General features: G+C 42.3%; 1 protein-coding gene across 7 annotated transcripts in view; it reads right to left on the bottom strand.

Annotated features, from left to right (window-relative positions):
• ARHGAP26 (Rho GTPase activating protein 26) overlaps positions 1–17,764 on the bottom strand; it is a 427,184-nt gene that overhangs the window by 286,087 nt on the left and 123,333 nt on the right. For all 7 annotated transcript variants that reach the window (XR_007152434.1, XM_047860210.1, XM_047860227.1 and 4 more), the window contains exons 6-9: positions 15,999–16,109; positions 7,931–8,035; positions 6,100–6,229; positions 1,862–1,962 (exon numbers count right to left, since the gene is read on the bottom strand). Coding sequence is in view for 6 of the 7 variants with exons in the window: in XM_047860210.1 (XP_047716166.1) it covers positions 1,862–1,962; positions 6,100–6,229; positions 7,931–8,035; positions 15,999–16,109 (447 nt within the window). In the remaining variant the exon portion in view is untranslated. The remainder of the gene's footprint in view (positions 1–1,861; positions 1,963–6,099; positions 6,230–7,930; positions 8,036–15,998; positions 16,110–17,764) is intronic.

Genomic DNA, 17,764 nt, shown 5'->3' with positions numbered 1-17,764 from the left:
AGGTAAGAGCGATATCCATCAGCTTCACAGGACAAAACCATCCAAGAATTTCTAGCCTCCAAACACATTTGACATACTTAATACTGAATGCATATGAAATACAAGAATCTTTCTTAGTTGCAGTTCCTAATAGAACTTAAAGCTAAAAATAATCGTCTTGCTTTAATTCTCGTCTAGGGTACCATTCCTCCTGGAACTATTATGTACAAAATTGAGAAAATTACCTCAAAGCAATGTTAAGAGAAAGGAACAAAGTTCGAGCTATCACAATCTCCAATTTCAAGATATACTACAAAGCTGCAGTAATCAAAACAGTATGGTACAAGCACAAAAAGAGACATTACGGATCAATGGAACAAGATTTACAGAGGCCAGAAATAAACCCACACCTATATGATCAAGTAATCTACAACAAAGGAGGCAAGAATATACAATGGGGAAAACACAGTCTCTTCAACAAATGGTGCTGGGAGAACTGGACAGCTACATGCAAAAGAAACGGGACCACTTTCTTACACCATTCACAAAAATAAACTCAAAATGAATTAAAGACCTAAATGTGAGACAGGAAACCATGAAATTTCTAGAAGAAAACATAGGCAGTAATTTCTTCGTCATTTGCCACAGAAACATTTTTCCACGTCTCCTCAAGCAGGAGTAACAGAAGGAAAATTAAACTATTGGGACTATAACACAATAAAAAGCCTTTGCACAGCAACGAAAACCACCAACAAAATGATAAGGCAACTACTGAATGGGGGAAAGTATCTGCAAATCATGTAACTGATAGGGGGTTAATATCCAAAATATTTGAAGAACTTCTGTAACTCAACACAAAATAAACAATCTTACTGAAAAATGGGCAGAAGACCCAAACAGATACTCTTTCTAAACAAGACACACAAATGGGTAGCAGACACATGTAAAGATGCTCAACATCGCTAATCATCAGGGAAATACAAATCAAAACCACAATTACATATCACCTCACACCTCTCAGAATGACTAAGGTAAAAAAAAGACAAAAAATCACAATGGTTGGTGAGAATGTGGAGAAAAAGGAACCCCTGTGCACTGCTGGTGGGAATGCAAATTACTATAGGCACTGTGGAAAACAGTATGGACATTTCCTCACAAAACTAAAAGTAGAGTTACCATATGATTGAGCAATTCCACTACTGGGTATTTACCCAAAGAAAACAAATACCAATACAAAATACAAAAAGATATACGCACCTACTTTCTGCAGTATTATTTACAATAACCAAAATATGGAAGCAACCAATTGATAGACACCATGGCTACAGAAGATGTGAGAGATGGATAGGTAGGTAGGTAGACAGACAGACAGATAGACAGACCGAGAGAGACAGGAATATTACTCAGCCATGAAAGAGAATGAGAACTTCCCACTGGCAACAACATGGGTAGATCTAGAGGCTATAATGCTTAGTGAAGTAAGTCAGACAGACTAAGACAAATACTACAGGATTTCATTCCCATATGCCATTTAAGAGACAAATGAACCAACAAAGAAAACAAAAAAAAGATGGACAAAAAAGCAGACTCTTAAATATGAAGAAGTGGTGGTTACCAGAGGGGAGGGGAGTGGGGGCATGGGTGGAATAAAGGGGGTTAAGAGTACAGTTATTGTGATGAGCACTGAGTAATATATAGAACTGTTGAATCATTACATTACGTACCCAAAACTAATTTAACACTATATATTATACTTCAATTAGAAATTTTGTTTAAAAAGAAAATTACAGTGCAGTATCGAAGATGTTACTTAACACTAGCATTATAATCAACCTATGTTAGCCAAGCAAATCGAGCATGAAATTTAAAAAAATGAACTTACCCCCTTTCCTCCTGACTTTTGGTCAAATGGTACCATGGTAATTTGTTTGGAATCCCGTTGATAGGTACAGTAGTGTTTCACCCAAGAAGTTCCAAAGTGCCCTGCAAGGTAACATTTCCCATGAAGCATCGCCATGTGTCCAGTGCATACTGGAAACACACACAACCCATAACCCACAATGCTCATGTCCCCTTCAACTGTTTCTAGGGGCAATATACTGGAAGAGGAAGAAATCTGATCCTACAGGCTGGAACTGGAAATGACCCAGGGCTTTCCCCAGGGGCCAAGGAAGACCATTTCCCACTAAATGCTGCATCCAATGAGTCTTAAAATATAAGGGTAGGAGAGGTTCCCTGGGGAAATTAATTCACTTTCCCATCATTAATCTCCACTTGACATTTCCTTTCTCTTGACAGGATTAAGATGACTGAGGAAAGAACAGAAGAGCTCCTCAGAGTGCCTGTCACTGTCCCCATCTGCTATGAAGACTTCATGCTTCCCACAGCTGCTCTGCGAGTCTCTGCAAAGACATACATGGATTCTGACCTACTGCCAAACCCCTCATTTGTACTTTAGCAGAACTCAAGCAGACAGGCCAACTCTGACAGAGAGATGTAAATGGGAGGGACTATAAATACCCCAAAGTAATGTGAGAGGTCTGTCCCTCAATACTGTCCCTCAGGAAAGGCAGACATACCTCACAGTCAAATCCTGACAGTCCTCGATTTTCCCTGGTGGTCAGCCAATTACTTTATTTTGAATTAAAAATATTATTAGAGGAAGAAGGCATAATTAGCATTATTAGCCTCCAAGGTCCTCAGTCAACACTTGCCTTACAGGCTCCTGGAGATCACAGAGCAGAAATGGGTTGTTTTTCGTTTAAAAGAATAACATGAGATTTAACAAAGATTTAGTAATTATTTTTTAGGGTATCAGCGCCCATTTCAAGTGTGAAATGTCAATTAGGAAACTAAAAAATAAAAAGCAATATAGTAAGTGCCTAAATTGAAGCATCAAAGACAAAAATACCAACCATTGTCATTTATTTTTGTGGCTTAGAGAAAAAATTCCAGTGATAGCACAACACAAAGATTCCAAAAGCGCTCTATCTTAGAAACACTTTGAGCATCCAAGCAAGTAAGGCCAGTAATGGATTTAGCCTACTGAATAGATGAGAAATCCTTAAGTCCATTCTGACAATAGAAAGATGGCTAGGGGCACCTGGGTGGCTCAGGAGGTTGAGCATCCAACTCTTGATTTCAGCTCAGGTCATGATTTCACATTCATAGGATTAAGCCCCATGTCGGGCTCCACACTGACACTGTGAAGTCTGCTTAGGATTCTTTCTCTCTGCCCCTCCCACACTCACATGCTCTAAGTAAATAAACATACATTTAAAAAAAAATTTTTTAAAGGGGCACCTGGGTGGCTCAGTCAGTTAAGTGTCTGACTTCGGCTCAGGTCATGATCTCGCAGCTCCTGAGTTCAAGCCCGCGTCAGGCTCTGTGCTGACAGTTCAGAGCCTGGAGGCAGTTTCAAATTCTGTGCCTCCTTCTCTCTCTGCCCCTCCCCCACTCGTGCTCTGTCTCTCAAAAATAAACAAACATTGGGGCGCCTGGGTGGCGCAGTCGGTTAAGCGTCCGACTTCAGCCAGGTCACGATCTCGCGGTCCGTGAGTTCGAGCCCCGCGTCGGGCTCTGGGCTGATGGCTCAGAGCCTGGAGCCTGTTTCTGATTCTGTGTCTCCCTCTCTCTCTGCCCCTCCCCCGTTCATGCTTTGTCTCTCTCTGTCCCAAAAATAAATAAACGTTGAATATGGTATCTAATTTTATAAAAAATAAAAAATAAAAAATAAACAAACATTAAAAAAAACAACTTCACATTTTTTTTAAAAAGATGGACAGATGGATGGGAAAGGAGAGGAGAGAATGAGACAGGGAGGGAGTCACTTGCTTATAGTACACTAAATGGCAACTAATAAATGTGGAGAGAGTGCCAGAGCTGAGAAATCACCACTTTGCAACCAACATAGTAACAATCATGTAGGCAAGAATTTCCGACAGATGCTAAGTCTACAGAGGGCAAAGTTTGATGAGGAGAAGGGCCTCCCCATAGGCTGTTAATTAGCTACGAGGGAAAAATAGTGACTGTATAGTGGATAAACCAAATAATACCTTGACTGAGTGACCAAAAACAACATCACCACTGAGGGGCAGATGGCCATCCTGTGCCCCTGGATGTGGGACCCAGAGAAGAACACCATTTGACAAGGGACACCTAACCTGAATCTAATTATCGGGAAACAGACAAACCCACAGCGAAGAAAATTCTAGAAAAGAACTGGCCTATATTCTTCAAAAATGTCAATGTCATGAAAGACAGGGAAAAGCTGAGGCACTTGTTACAGAATAAAGGAGTCTAAAATGGTCACAAGTAAGTGCAGTACAAAATCGTATCTACACAGAAGGAAAAGAAAATGCTTTAAAAGGGCTAATGTCAGGGACAACTGACAAAATTGGAATATGAACTATCATTTGCATTAAATATCTTATCACTGTTAACTGCTGGACATGGTAACTATACTGTGGCTACATACAATAAAATCCTTATTTTTAAAAAGTGTACTCTAAAGTAAGGGAGCATGAGCTATGCAACCTGTTCTCAAAAGGTTCAGAAAAAACGGAAATGTGTGTCTCTGACTGTGACACGTGTACACATACCCACAAAGAAAAAGAAAGAGAGAACTGTGGGAAAAAGGTAAAAATTCATGCATATGGATAAAGGGCATATGGGGTTTCTTTATACTCTTCTTGTAATTTTTCTCTAAGTTTCAAATTTCTAAGTGGTAAGTTACCAAAACTTGCAAATGAAAACAGCTGTATCCCATTGGTATGCTCTGGACTAATGTGTTAGAGAATTAAAATCTAGCTCTAATGAAGACATTCATGTTTCAAAAAGCATGTGAGGTGTTTGAATAAAATTGGTTAACAAATGTGAGAGTGCCAAATTCATATATATAGGGGAACAGTATTAATAAATTAAGTATTACAAGTGGACACATATTCAAGATGACCTTAAACTTTTTGGGATGAATCTCCTCATTGGGCAAAAAAGCTATCACCTTACATTGAGGCCTACACAAAACCCCACTACAGTACACTCCATCTGTTAAAACCTCAACAAGCTCATCCCTGTAATAAAACCCTCATGACGGCCAATGCCTCCAACCTCAAACCCCACGACTGCCCCCACTATGGCCAGGCAACAATTTGAAGCCCAAGGAAATTTTTGAGGAATCACTAACTAAAATAATCAATGAAATCAAGTGTTCTGTTCCATCAGGAAGCTTCTAGGAGTAAAGACAGTTGCTTCGCACTCAGACAACAGAAGGGCAGTAAAGAGCACAAAACCATCAAATCTCTGAAAGGAGTAACATGCTCAACTGAAAAAGTAGGGCAGACTAGGTAACTATCCATTGAAGAAAAAAAAAAAAAATCACCTTCTCTCATCCCTACCACTTTGTAAGCTAAGTCTGAAAGCGCTACCCTCAAAGCATAGCCCTGTCAAAAAAGCCTCTCCCCAGGCCTAGGGCAGGAGTTTGTGAGGCATCACAGAAAAGTCTGGATTAGCAGCACCTGGCATTTCTTTCCTTGACATCTCATCGGCAGGACAATGGATTTCTCTTCCTACCTCTTGGAGTAAGCTTGTGTTTCTACTTTTCATAAAATTTCAGTGCTGAGATGACAGCAGTTGAAGAGAGGAAGGAGAGGGCCTAAGTCATGACTATGTGGTCCTTGCTGAAACCAATCTTGAAGTAAACAAAATCACTCCATATTAAATCCACCCAAAGATAGGACAGCTGACAGAAAATAAGGTTTAGCAAACAAGGCTGTTCCAAAGCCTCTATGCCAAACGTGTGATGATAAACCCATGCTAAGTGTGCAGAGACCTCAAGCTTGACACTACAGAGAAAAAAAAAAAACCATCACAGGGCCTCACTGAATTCCAGGTCCCCAAGGGAATTCCCAGTAATAAAGAACAAAGAACACAGCATTTGGAGGTGGACAAGACCTTATGAACATCTCTGCCTTAAAAAGCCCAACTATAAGCTACCTTCATTCACCCAAATCTATAATTACAGAACCACTGCTCTAGGCCAGGCACTACTAGGTACACCCTCCACATCCTGGCTAAAAGCCGTGAGTGTAACCCAAGCTATGGTTCATCACTGGCACTCACGTTTCTCCTGAACGTACAGGTACCCTTCCATGGTGTAGGGACTGATGGTCTTGTGCTCAAGGGGATTCTCCTTCATCTTTTTCATCAGTGATTCCACTTCTGACCTGGTACCTTCGAAGCGGTTTCTTGTCTAGGATGAAAGGAATTTTATTCACATCAAAGAAATGAAACCTTATTCCCAACCGTAACAATTCAAAACATCAACCTAGTGAACCCTCAGATCGAAAACCAGGTAACAGTCAGCCACCTAGGAATTAGGCAAATACTTTCGAGAAATACCCATTGACCTTAAAGTCCTATACCAGAATGACTCTCAAATGCTCAAGACCATCAAAATCACCTGGAAAATATGGAGAAAATGCAAATGTCCAGGCCTCACCCCTAAAGATTAATTTAGTACCTCTGGACCCAGAAATGTGCATTTTAAATAAGCATCCCAGGGGTGCCTGGGTGGCTCAGCCGGTTAAGCGTCCGACTTTGGCTCAGGTCAAGATCTCACGGTTTGTGAGTTCGAGCCCCGCATCAGGATCTGTGCTGACAGCTCAGAGCCTTCAGATTCTGTGTCTCCCTCTCTCTGCTCCTCCTCCACTCACATTGTCTCTCTATTTCAAAAATAAATAAAAAGTTTAAAAAATTAAAAAAAATAAATAAGCATCCCAAGGGATTCTGATTCAAGTGGCTCACAGGAAATGGTCTTCACAGTCCCCTTCAAGACAGAAGAACTTCTCCAGCTATAGGGAATATTACTTGCTAATGGTTCATAGATGGTCCCCTCCTGAAAAGGGAGCTGCTTGACTCAAGGTAATCTGCACCCCAGCACTAGTCAAGGCTAGGGGCAAAGGGGGAAGGGGTCCCAAGCCCGGCACCCTTTCTTTTTTTCCCCACACTCTGAAGGTCCATGCCAGCGCCAGGGTGCCCCAGGGCACTGACTAAGGCCTCACAGCTCAATTTCTCCTGGAGGGGTCTGCTGCCCTCTCTCTCCCAGGTGATTCTGCTAACCCTGCTCCCCTATAAACCTGCCGCAGGTAAACCTCCACTTCAGAGTCTACCTTCAGAGGAGGAAGGTGGCCTAAGGGGAAGCCATGCTTTGTGAAACCTTGTCTGTGACTCTGCCACTTCCTGTTTTCCAAAACAACAACGAGAACCATAGGGGAAAAGGCTCCAGGCTTCTAAACCCATGCAATACAACCCGCAAGGACACACTTGGGTTTCTTTGCTACACAGGATCATCTAGAGACAAAGACAACATACAGACTAACACAGCCAGTCATACAGCGAAGAAGGGGCTTGAGCCTGCTCACTGCTAACCAAAGGGCCCTTAGCAGGATTCGGAGCATCAAAAGGTCCTACTGGTTAAAATCTGGGGAAGGAGACTGGGAGTCAACAGCTCTGACTTGGATTTCCTGTCAGCCTTACTGAAAGCTGAACAAGAGTACATCCTTTGAGCTGGAGGCAGCATGTATGCCCCACCCCCATCCCCTGAACACACTCCAAGGTTCTTGTGGCCAGGCAGCTAGATGCACAGAAGGGAGGCTGGGCCTTCCACTGCCAAAGGAAATCCTGATCCTGGTGCTACAGATTTAAAACAAAAATAGCAGGACTTCCGAGAACATAAATAGTGCTTAGAAATAACAGAAAAAAGGATGATGCTCTAACCTGGGGCCACCAAGAACCTGAGAAATGCCTGCCCCCAGCTGCCCTTTGAACCCAGGCAAGACCCAAGCTCCTCATGCATTCTAATCCACGTAAGTGATCTCTATGCAACCAGACCCATACTTTGTTCTTTCCTTCCCTGAACCAGGGAAAGGAAGCCTGCCCCTTGGCCACTCACGTTCTGTATGCTAATGGTCAACTGCGTCTTGAAGTCACCGAAGTCCTTGGCCAGTTCATAACCATGGTGATAGAAAGTGAAGAGTCCTTGCAAGAACGCCAGTAGCTGTAAGGAAGGAAGGAGGGCAGAGGTCACATCAGCACGCTAAAGAGAGATTATGTAGCTTTATCCGAATTCCCAACCTTGGTTTGAAAGCCTCGAATAAAGTAATAAAAATGCCTATCATTTAATGAGTGCTAGCTACTTGCATGCCCGACACTGTAACATCTTATGCCTGCCCTCACTAAATGCTCATAAAGACCTAGAAGTTGAGTACTATTGTTGTCTCCATTTTAATATTGAGAAAGCAAGTTCAGAAACATTAAATAACTCGCTCCAAAATCTTAAGTAACAATCAGGATTTGAAACCAGATTCACCTGGCACCAACATCCAAGCTCATACTCTGAGCCTCAGCACTTTCTAAGAAAATCACTTCTTCAGAAACTGAAGACCAGTCTCCAAGTGCAACTCAGTCTCCTTCAAATACATCTGTAGTATCAGGGTACCATGCAGGAAAGTACGGTTATACTGAGAGCCAACAAAGAGGGAAGACAAGGAAGCTGTATGTCCCAAACCTGCAGTGTAACAAAGTTAAAAAAAAAAAAAAATCACCCAGAGCAGGCTTCAGCTCAAGTGTGCTTCTGTGCTTTCCTTTAAGCAGGTAAACACTATGGATGCCGTAATTAAAATATTCCCATGTTTCCACATTTTCAGTTATGATGGCTCCCCTAAATTCTCCTTTAAATCCCCCTAAGCTAAAACATAGTAAGTCCATTCACTATATAGTCTTGTCTTAAATGAAGAATGAAAACATCTGTTCAGCATTATTCTCATAATACACCTTCATACACTTAAAACTACTAAGATCCCCACCCTGAGCCCTGCCAGTCTTTACTTTTTCAGCCTCAACAAATGTTCATGCCATGTTTCCTCCCAGAACCTACACGCAAACCTACTGTTGTTAGGTTTCCCTTGCTCCTTCCCAAACTCTACACATCCTGCCTCAGTACCAAACCTCAATCAGAAGAAAGGACTGTAATAAAAGTCTAAACAAGGTTTAAAAGAACCACAACTTTACTTTGTTACAAGCTCAGTCATACTGCATTTGGGGACCATCCCTGTGGTCCGAGTGGTCCACTCTGATTTCACTGACCTGCTTCCAATACATGTTACATAAAGATACAGCTGCTTTAAACAGATGTTGGCAAGGATGTGAGAATGCAGGGAAAGAGGAACCTCTTGCACTGTTGGTGGGAATACAAAGTGGTGCAGCCACTCTGGAAAACGGTATTGAAGTTCCTCAAAAAATTACAAATAGAACTACCCTACAAGCCAGCAATTGCACTACTAGGAATTTATCCAAAGGACACAAAAATGCTGATTCGGAGGAGCACATGCACCCCAATGTTTATAGCAACACAACATTATCAACAATAGCCAAATTATGGAAATGCCCACTGACCTATGAATGGATCAAGAAGATGTGGTGTGTATGTGTGTGTGTGTGTGTGTGTGTGTGTGTGTGTGTGTGTATAGAAATACTACTCAACTATGAAAAAGAATGAAATCTTGCCATTTGCAACAACATGAATGGAACTAGAGGGTATTATGCTAAATGAGATAAGTCAGAGAAAGACACATATCATATGATTTCAATCATATGTGGAATTTAAGAAACAAAACAGATGAACATAGGGAAAGAAAATGAAAAATAAGATAAAAACAGAGAGGGAGACAAACCATAAGAGACTCTTAAACACAGAAAAAACTGAGGATTGCTGGAGGGGTGTTGGGTGGGGGTGGGCTAAACAAGCAAAGGACATTAAGGAGGGGAACTTGTTGGGATGAGCACTGGGTAGTGTAGGTAAGTGATGAATCACTAAATTCTATTCCTGAAATCATTATTATACTATATGTTAACTTAGATTTAAATAAATATAAGAAAGATAAAGCTGCTTTGCTTTACATTGTTTAATTTTCCAGTCCCTAAACTAACATACCTTTAGTAGTTAAACATAATCTCATTTTTTTTTTCACCTACCTCTACTCCTCTACTCTTCTGAGAGGCAGCGCTAATAATGTTCGCAAAGAAAATTCAGCCCATGGTAAGCACTAAGGTATGTGCTACTCTCCCTTAGTTCAAAGGAAAGAACAATCTTTAGACTAAGCCACATGACCAGCCCACTTTATCAAAGAGCTCTGTACTGTGAAGTAAGGCAAAATCCAGCTTTTAATAATAAGAAATCCTGACTTCCCACCCCTATTATCCCCAGAGCAACTATCCCCTTAGATCCTCATGGAAGGTTGAGAAGCAGGCCCAGCTGGGTCTTCTGTTTCAAAAACTATGTAGTGACACCATATATAGATCACTAACATAAATCAATTAAAGGGTGGTACACCACATAGAATCACCAAAGACTAATAATGAATTCTTTTCTTCAAAGATGATAGAAGCTTTTGAACTCACTCTATATAAAATACATTTTGGGGAGGAAAGCTCATGATTTTCCTCCTGGAAGGCTCCAGTAATAGAGAAGAAGGAGCTCTTAAGCCAAACCTAGTGTCAGTGTTGACAATGAAAACTGTTTTTTCTGATCTCTTCCTTCCCCCACTCCCCCACCCCACCTGTCATTGAATGCTCCGCCCATCAATTTTCCAAGGCACTGAACCATCCTCTCCTGGAGAGTAATGCAGAAGATAAGCAGCTAATTCTAAAGTCATTCCTCCTATTAACTCTGATTTATCTTCCACTTAAAGTCAACAGGGCCTCTCACGCCAAATGTAATTAAACACACTCCAGAAGCTCACGAACACACCACGTGGACGTGCACACAAGTGCTCCAAAGGCAGAAAGTTACTAGTATTTATTTTGGTTCTCACTTCCTTTGGTGTCATGCTTCATTGTCCGTTCGTCGATGGGAAATGATTCCATAGATATTGTTAACTTTGGCCCACTTCCCTCCTCCCCTGGCAACATATCTCTTCCCCACCCCACCCCCACCTTCTGACATCCCCTCCCCACACAATGCATGAACCTTTGAATCTATCACTCAGTGGGAAATGAAAGACCACTTCCCAGTGGGCGGGCAAGACCCACAGAAAGACCCCAGAGATGGGATCATCTGTCTGCCTCAAAGGAATTCTTGTACTCAAACCCACAGGAGACAAGCTCCTTGGAGCCCCACCTTGGCTGGCAGAGAAGCAGCACATCCACACAGACTCTCCCCTGAACAGTCAGCAATGCAAAATCACAGCATGACAAAGGAAATACCAAAGAAAGACCTTCTCCACCTCCCTCTGCCTCCTTCCCCCCGTCCTTGTTTTCCTCAGAAAGTAAGAAAAATCTATTTCTATTTCCTACCAGACAACATAAGCTATATGTATTTTTTAAGTAAGTAAAAATGTAACTGCTTCATTTAGTGACAGCTGCATCATTCCGGACTATCTGCTAAATTTAGATGGTTTCCATTCATACAACAAAGCTATTGTTATAGGCTGAATTGTGTTCCCCTACCCCAACAAAAAAACAAAATTATGTTAAAGTCCTAACCCCAGTAGCTCAGAATGTGATTTTATTTGGAACTAGTCTTTATGAAGGTAATCAAGTTAATGTTAGCCATGATATAAAATGCTAGCCCTGATATAAAATGAATGGTGTCCTCATAGAAAGGGGATACAGTATTCGGACAGAGAAACACACAGAGAGAAGACACCTTTAGAGCACCTTTACAGCAAGGAATGCCGAATACTGCCAGCAAACTACCAGAAGCTAGAAGGAAGGAAAAATCATTTTCCTACAGGTTTCAGAGGGAGCATGGCCCTGCTGACACCTTGATCTTGGACTTCCAGCCTCTACAACTATGAGAACTCAGCACAGGCATGCTGACAGGATGCCTGTTCAGCAAGACAGATATACTCAGACTGATGTGTTACAAGATGCATTGTAGTGTCAGTGTCCAGATCCAACTGGGGAAGGGGGAAGCCCAAGAAAGGATCCAACAAATCAAAGGGAAAATGAAGACCTGGACTGGGGCAGAAGACCAAGGGCAGGAAGGTACAGCACCAAAAAGTATTTACAAGATACATCTCAGAAGATGCAGTGCCTGATGAATGCAGGGAATGAGCTCTCCTCAGCACTAGATTACTTTCCATTATGAAAACTCAGGGAATGTGGCTTCATCCTCAAGAAGGGAGTAGGTCATTATCTGCAACCCAAAATCTCCAGAACATTTAGTACTTCAATAAGAAAATACAGGCTTCTAGGGCACACACAAGAAAATATGGTTTAGATCCCAGAAGTCTGAATTTTCTTCTTTGGAATACTCAAATCTTGCTTCTTTTTCTGAAGGTCAGTAACATCCCAGTACCTGAAGTTACTTTGTAAGAAACAAATGAACATAGTCAATATGCACAGAGGTCCCTTGAAAGGCTGGAAACCAACTACAACCCTGACTACAACCAACGCAAAATATGAATATCCACACCAGGTGCCCCAGCAATTTAGTTCAGTAAATTTCCTGCTGGTTTCCTTTCCACCTGTAAGCAATCAAATACTGTTTCGTACAGACTAACAACCAGACCATTCCAGTTCTGCCAGGTAGCAGATGTCACCTTAGGGAATAAATGTGCTTCCATTTCCCCATCTGAAAACAGATATAAAGCAGCAATTACCTACCCTCAGAGAGAGTATAAGGGTTGGACGGCCGTATGGGGGTGAAGTGATTCTTAGTGTACGACACAGTTTGACCTAATCCTCAATTGTTATTTCATGGTCTTCTGTACAATCTCAGCCAGGGGTTCAAACTTAAATGTGTGACACGATCGCCATAGAGGGTTTGGTGAAATAGGGATTACTGGGCCCCACCCCCAATTTTGGGGTCTCGGCTAGAGCCCGAGAGTCTGCATTTCGAAGACTTTGACAACCACTGATCTAATCGGTGGTGTTTTGATCAATCTCTCCCACTATCCATAGCTCCTGAAGCAGTGACCAGCCCATAAACTGGTGGGTCGAGAAAGGAGAACTTCTGTAAAAGGAGTGAACATGCGAATTCTACATCCAGCCTCTCAACCACTCATTTAATTTCACTTTGGGCAAGTTCCTATCACTTTCTCTTCATTCTAATAAGGGGCCAGAAATTGTTTCTTATTAGTTCTCCAGGTGCCTCAGTGCACGGCCTAGGAAACATCTGCAAACCGCAAAGGTTTTCCACTCTTTACATCCCTCGGGCACTTCCCCATATCCTCCCTCCTGTCCAACCTGCTACTGCACTGCTTGCTACCTTGGCGACCTCTCTACTACATCCATCTTGCTTCCCAAATGAGGCTTTGAACTCCTCAGACACAGCAGCGGGGTCTTCAGCCATTTCCCTGGTATTCACGAGGTAAACGCTTTCAGATTCACCAAGACTTTTTAGATTAAAACAGGCAGGCCCCGTTAATATTGGCACTTGTCGCATGTGCTCATCTGAGGAGACCCTGGGTGACTGAAGCTTAGATATTCCTCTATCTTAGAATAAAAAAGTAATTGCTACCTGGGTGCCATTTAGGTTAGCTCCATTCTAAGCATCATACATGAGGAAACTGATTCCTCTTAACATCTTTATAGGATAGGTGGTATTATTTTACTCCTTTTGCAGATGAGGGAACTAAGGCTCAGAGAACTAAGTAACCCAAGAACATACAGCTAGAATGCCTGGGCTGAGATTTCAGTTTAAGCAGTCTGGCGCTGGAGCCCTTACCAGTGATGTTTTACTGCCTCTCAAACACTCAAGATATGGATATACTACAAATGGGAGTCAGGAACTAGAAGGATTGTTCCTTGCAGGTTTCTTTTAAAAAAAAGAAAAAAAAAAAAAAGAAGAGGAAAAGGAAAAGGAAAAGGAAAAGGAAAAGGAAGAGGAGGAGGAGGAAGAGGAAAGCCCACCTAGATCAGCAGTCATCAGGCCAAGTCCAGCCTTAGCTGGGCTGAAACCCACACATTCATGAGAAATCAATGTCTACTGCTCCAAGAGGTTATGTGTTGTTACCCAGCAAAAGCTTACAGACACAGTATCTGATTCACGAGGAACACCTACTGGGAGATACAAGGGGACAACAAGAACAACAAAAACACTTCAAAGAAGTAAGATAAGCCAATTAAAACCCAAGACATCAAAAGCAAGCAATTGTCGGGGAGCCTGGGTGGCTCGGTCGGTTAAGCGTTCGACTTTGGCTCAGGTCATGATCTCACAGTCCGTGAGTTCGAGCCCCGCGTCGGGCTCTGTGCTGACAGCTCAGAGCCTGGAGCCTGTTTCAGATTCTGTGTCTCCCTCTCTCTCTGCCCCTCCCCTGTTCATGCTCTGTCTCTCTCTGTCTCAAAAATAAATAAATGTTAAAAAAAAAAAAATTTTTTTTTTAAAAAGCAAGCAATTGTAGAATAGTATCATTGTGCACCTAAAGACTATTACAATCACTGTTGTTTTCCTCTAGAAATTCTGGTAAAATCAATTAAAAAACACCCAATGCTAATTCTGTGACAGCATTTGAATGCCTGCCCAGACCACAGGAAATAGGCTTCAGTAAACCTTTCGCTGAAAAGCTGGCTTTAACACCTCTGTGTCCTAAGCAAGGAAATCAATAAGCTCATTTTCTCTGTAGGATGGCCTCCTCCACGACACAGACTGCAAAAACAAGGGGATTTTGACAGGAGACCGTGATAGAGACCACTACTAGACAGGAAGCTGGCTCTCAAGTTTCCAATATTCACATAAGAAGACTGAGGTAATTAAGGATATTAAAGAATTTGCCAGGGGTGCCTGGGTGGCTCAGTCACTTGAGCGTCTGATTTTGCTCAGATCATGATCTCACAGTTCGGGAGTTCGAGTTTCACATCAGGCTCACTGCTGTCAGCCTATCAGTGCAGAGCCCACTTTGGATCCTCTGTCCCCCTCTTTCTGCCCTTTCCCTACTTGCCCTCTTGCAAAAATAATTATTTTTTAAAAAGAAGAATTTGCCAGATGAGGTGGCTGAGAAGGAAAGCTCAAAATCCTAGTTCCAAAACAGTAAAAAAAAAAAAAAAAAAAAAAAAATCTAAGTATCAGATTCCAAAGCCACCAGAGTCTGATAAAACTATTACCAAGTTCACATCCCTAAAAAGCATCCCAAAATTTTATGAATTAGAAATGGAGCACAGAACACTCTTTACTAAAACAAGCGGTTATTTTCTCTCCGTTTCTTATAGTTTTATTGTTTGCTTAAGAAAATCACCTTGTGAAATCTAGGTAGGTAAGAGTCTTACTTCTAGAAAGACTCCAGGCTTGAGTCTGAATCAGAGGCTGCATTTTTAGTGAAAAATGCTAGGTCTGCACGAGTTTGAAATCGAGGCCCACGTGTTCTCTCAGTGTTTCCATGACATTTTTGTACTGTGCCTTCTGAGTGCAACACAAGGGCAGGGCAGCACTACCACTGCACAAAGCCACACCCATGCTAAGGTGGCCTCAACTAAAGCCAGACTGGTTTGCACACTACAACGTTTCTCTCCCTGCTACTCGGTTATAACCAACTACAGTGAGAAATCACTTTATATAGTACCTTTTAATGTACGGAAGGAGCGTGGAGGGGCTTTGAACTCTGCAGACAAAAAGAGGAAAGTATCATGTACATTCCCCTTTTTCCTTGGGCAACTACTACATTTGGATTATTTGAGGGAGAAAGGAAGGGGGTGGGAGGGTGGAAAGTTAAGGTGTAATCACTACTGTTGGGCAAGATGAACACTCCTCCCCCTGCCCTACTTCCACCTAGAAACCAATTAGCACAACACAGCAGGGCCAGAGGAAGCACTATCACTTCTGCTCAGTTTGCCCAAGAATGGCCACAGGGGACAGTCCAGGGTAGACAGACTGACAAAGCACTGTGACTTAGCAGAAGGCACAGTACCAGGGCTGATCAACCTCTTCATCAGCAACTTAGAGCATTTTGTAATCTAGGCAGTGGAATGAGGGCTGGAGGTCAAAGTCCGGGTATACCATTAAACCCTGAGCATCTACTTACCGGCTCCACGAACTCAAACATCTTTCTCTCTTGGACTTCCTGCACCTTGAAGACATACTCCAGGGATACCTCATAGAAATGCTGCCGGACCAAGTCCACTTGGCTGTCTGCCTGCAAACAAGACAGAATTTAAGAGGAAAGTCAAGTCACTACGCAAGGAGAGCATTCAGCAAGCAGGCCACAAAATTCCTTGGATATGGTTTTTGTACACAATTCAGACAGCATGAAACAGACCTAAGACTAGTTACAATGTCCTAGGCACCATGTCCTTAGGTATACATATATTACGTGACATTATTAGCTCCTCATTCACTATAGTGACTTAATCCTCATCCAATTCCTAAAAAGAAGATATTCTCATTACCTCTAAGTGACAGGAGGAAAATGATGTCTGCTAACATTAAGGAACCTGAAGCAGCCAGTACAGGGCAGAGTTGGGATTTTTGTGCTTGTGGATCTGCCTCCAAGACCCTTGATCATCTTTAAACTAGGAGGCTGTACCGTCTCCCCACACCCAGGGGCAGACCTGGGTTCTAAAGAAGATAGATTTTTAAGGAGAAAAAAAGAAAACCTGCAGGGTTCTCCCCATCCCATTAGGAATGAACAAAACCAGCTGTTAGAGGGCAGGGGCCTTTAGGAAAGGCCATTTCCACATGAGTTTCACCTATTTTCTGGTTTGTCAAGGGACAAACTGTCAGTTTACTTCAGCAGAGTAATTACACTATTCCATCTAAGCCTCCTTTCTCCGTCCATGCAGAGGGGGTGCTGCATAGGCCCACACATGCGTACAATCAAACCACTGATGCAGGATATAGACAGCAGGGGAGAAAAAGAGCCTGGGTAGAATAACAAGATGCTATTAAGTACCTCAACTATCACTGTGAAGTTCCTAACATTTCCACACTATTGCTATGCCACCTCACTGTTACAGTGAATGCACATCTCAATGACAAAAAATATTAGTATTTTTTAAAATTTTATCCACTTATTTTTTAGAGAGAGTACGCACGAGCAGGGGGAGGGCAGACAGAGGGGGACAGAGAATCCCAAGCAGGCTACGCACTGTGAGCACAGAGCCCAACTGGGGCTCAAACTCACAAACCGTGAGATCGTGCCCCTGAGCCAAAATCAAGAGCTGGACACTTAACCAACTGAGCCACCCAGGCGCCCCTTAAGATTTTTTAATAAAAATGAATATCCTGGTAGTGGGAAACAAACATCTGCCTTCTTTAGAAGTGAAGGGGTGAGAAACCATTCTATAACATACTTCACAGAGACAGACAAAGCCCCCAAAGAAATACCTCTTCCAGTGTTCCTTTGTCAAGATCCCTGCAGAGGAAACTGGGGACATATCACCCATTACACCAAATATGACACTGCTATCTTTCTATCTAAAGAACGTGGCAAATCATTCATTCATTCAACCATCATGCACAAAAAGAAATTCCCTTCATGGAACTCACAACATAGGGAAGCAAAGAGATTCTAAATAATTATGTCCATAAACAGAAAATTACAAACCCTGGTAAAGCACAAACAGCCCATTCAACTCTCCTGTGAGCAACTTTCTCCTAGGTCAACATATTAACACATAGAAGCTAATTGGCTAAGTGCTGGGTGGGGAGACAACCAAAACACACACACACACACACACACACACACACACACACACACACACACACACACACACACACACAAAGCGAAGGGCTAAACTTGGGGGTATTTTCTAAGCCTCTAAGCAGGGGAAGCTGCTATCTGCGGACTGA

Source organism: Prionailurus viverrinus, chromosome A1 (assembly GCF_022837055.1).
Source record: "Prionailurus viverrinus isolate Anna chromosome A1, UM_Priviv_1.0, whole genome shotgun sequence".
NCBI lineage: Eukaryota > Metazoa > Chordata > Mammalia > Carnivora > Felidae > Prionailurus > Prionailurus viverrinus.
Note: the sequence above shows the minus strand (reverse complement) of the source record. Positions and strands in the feature narration are given on the sequence as shown.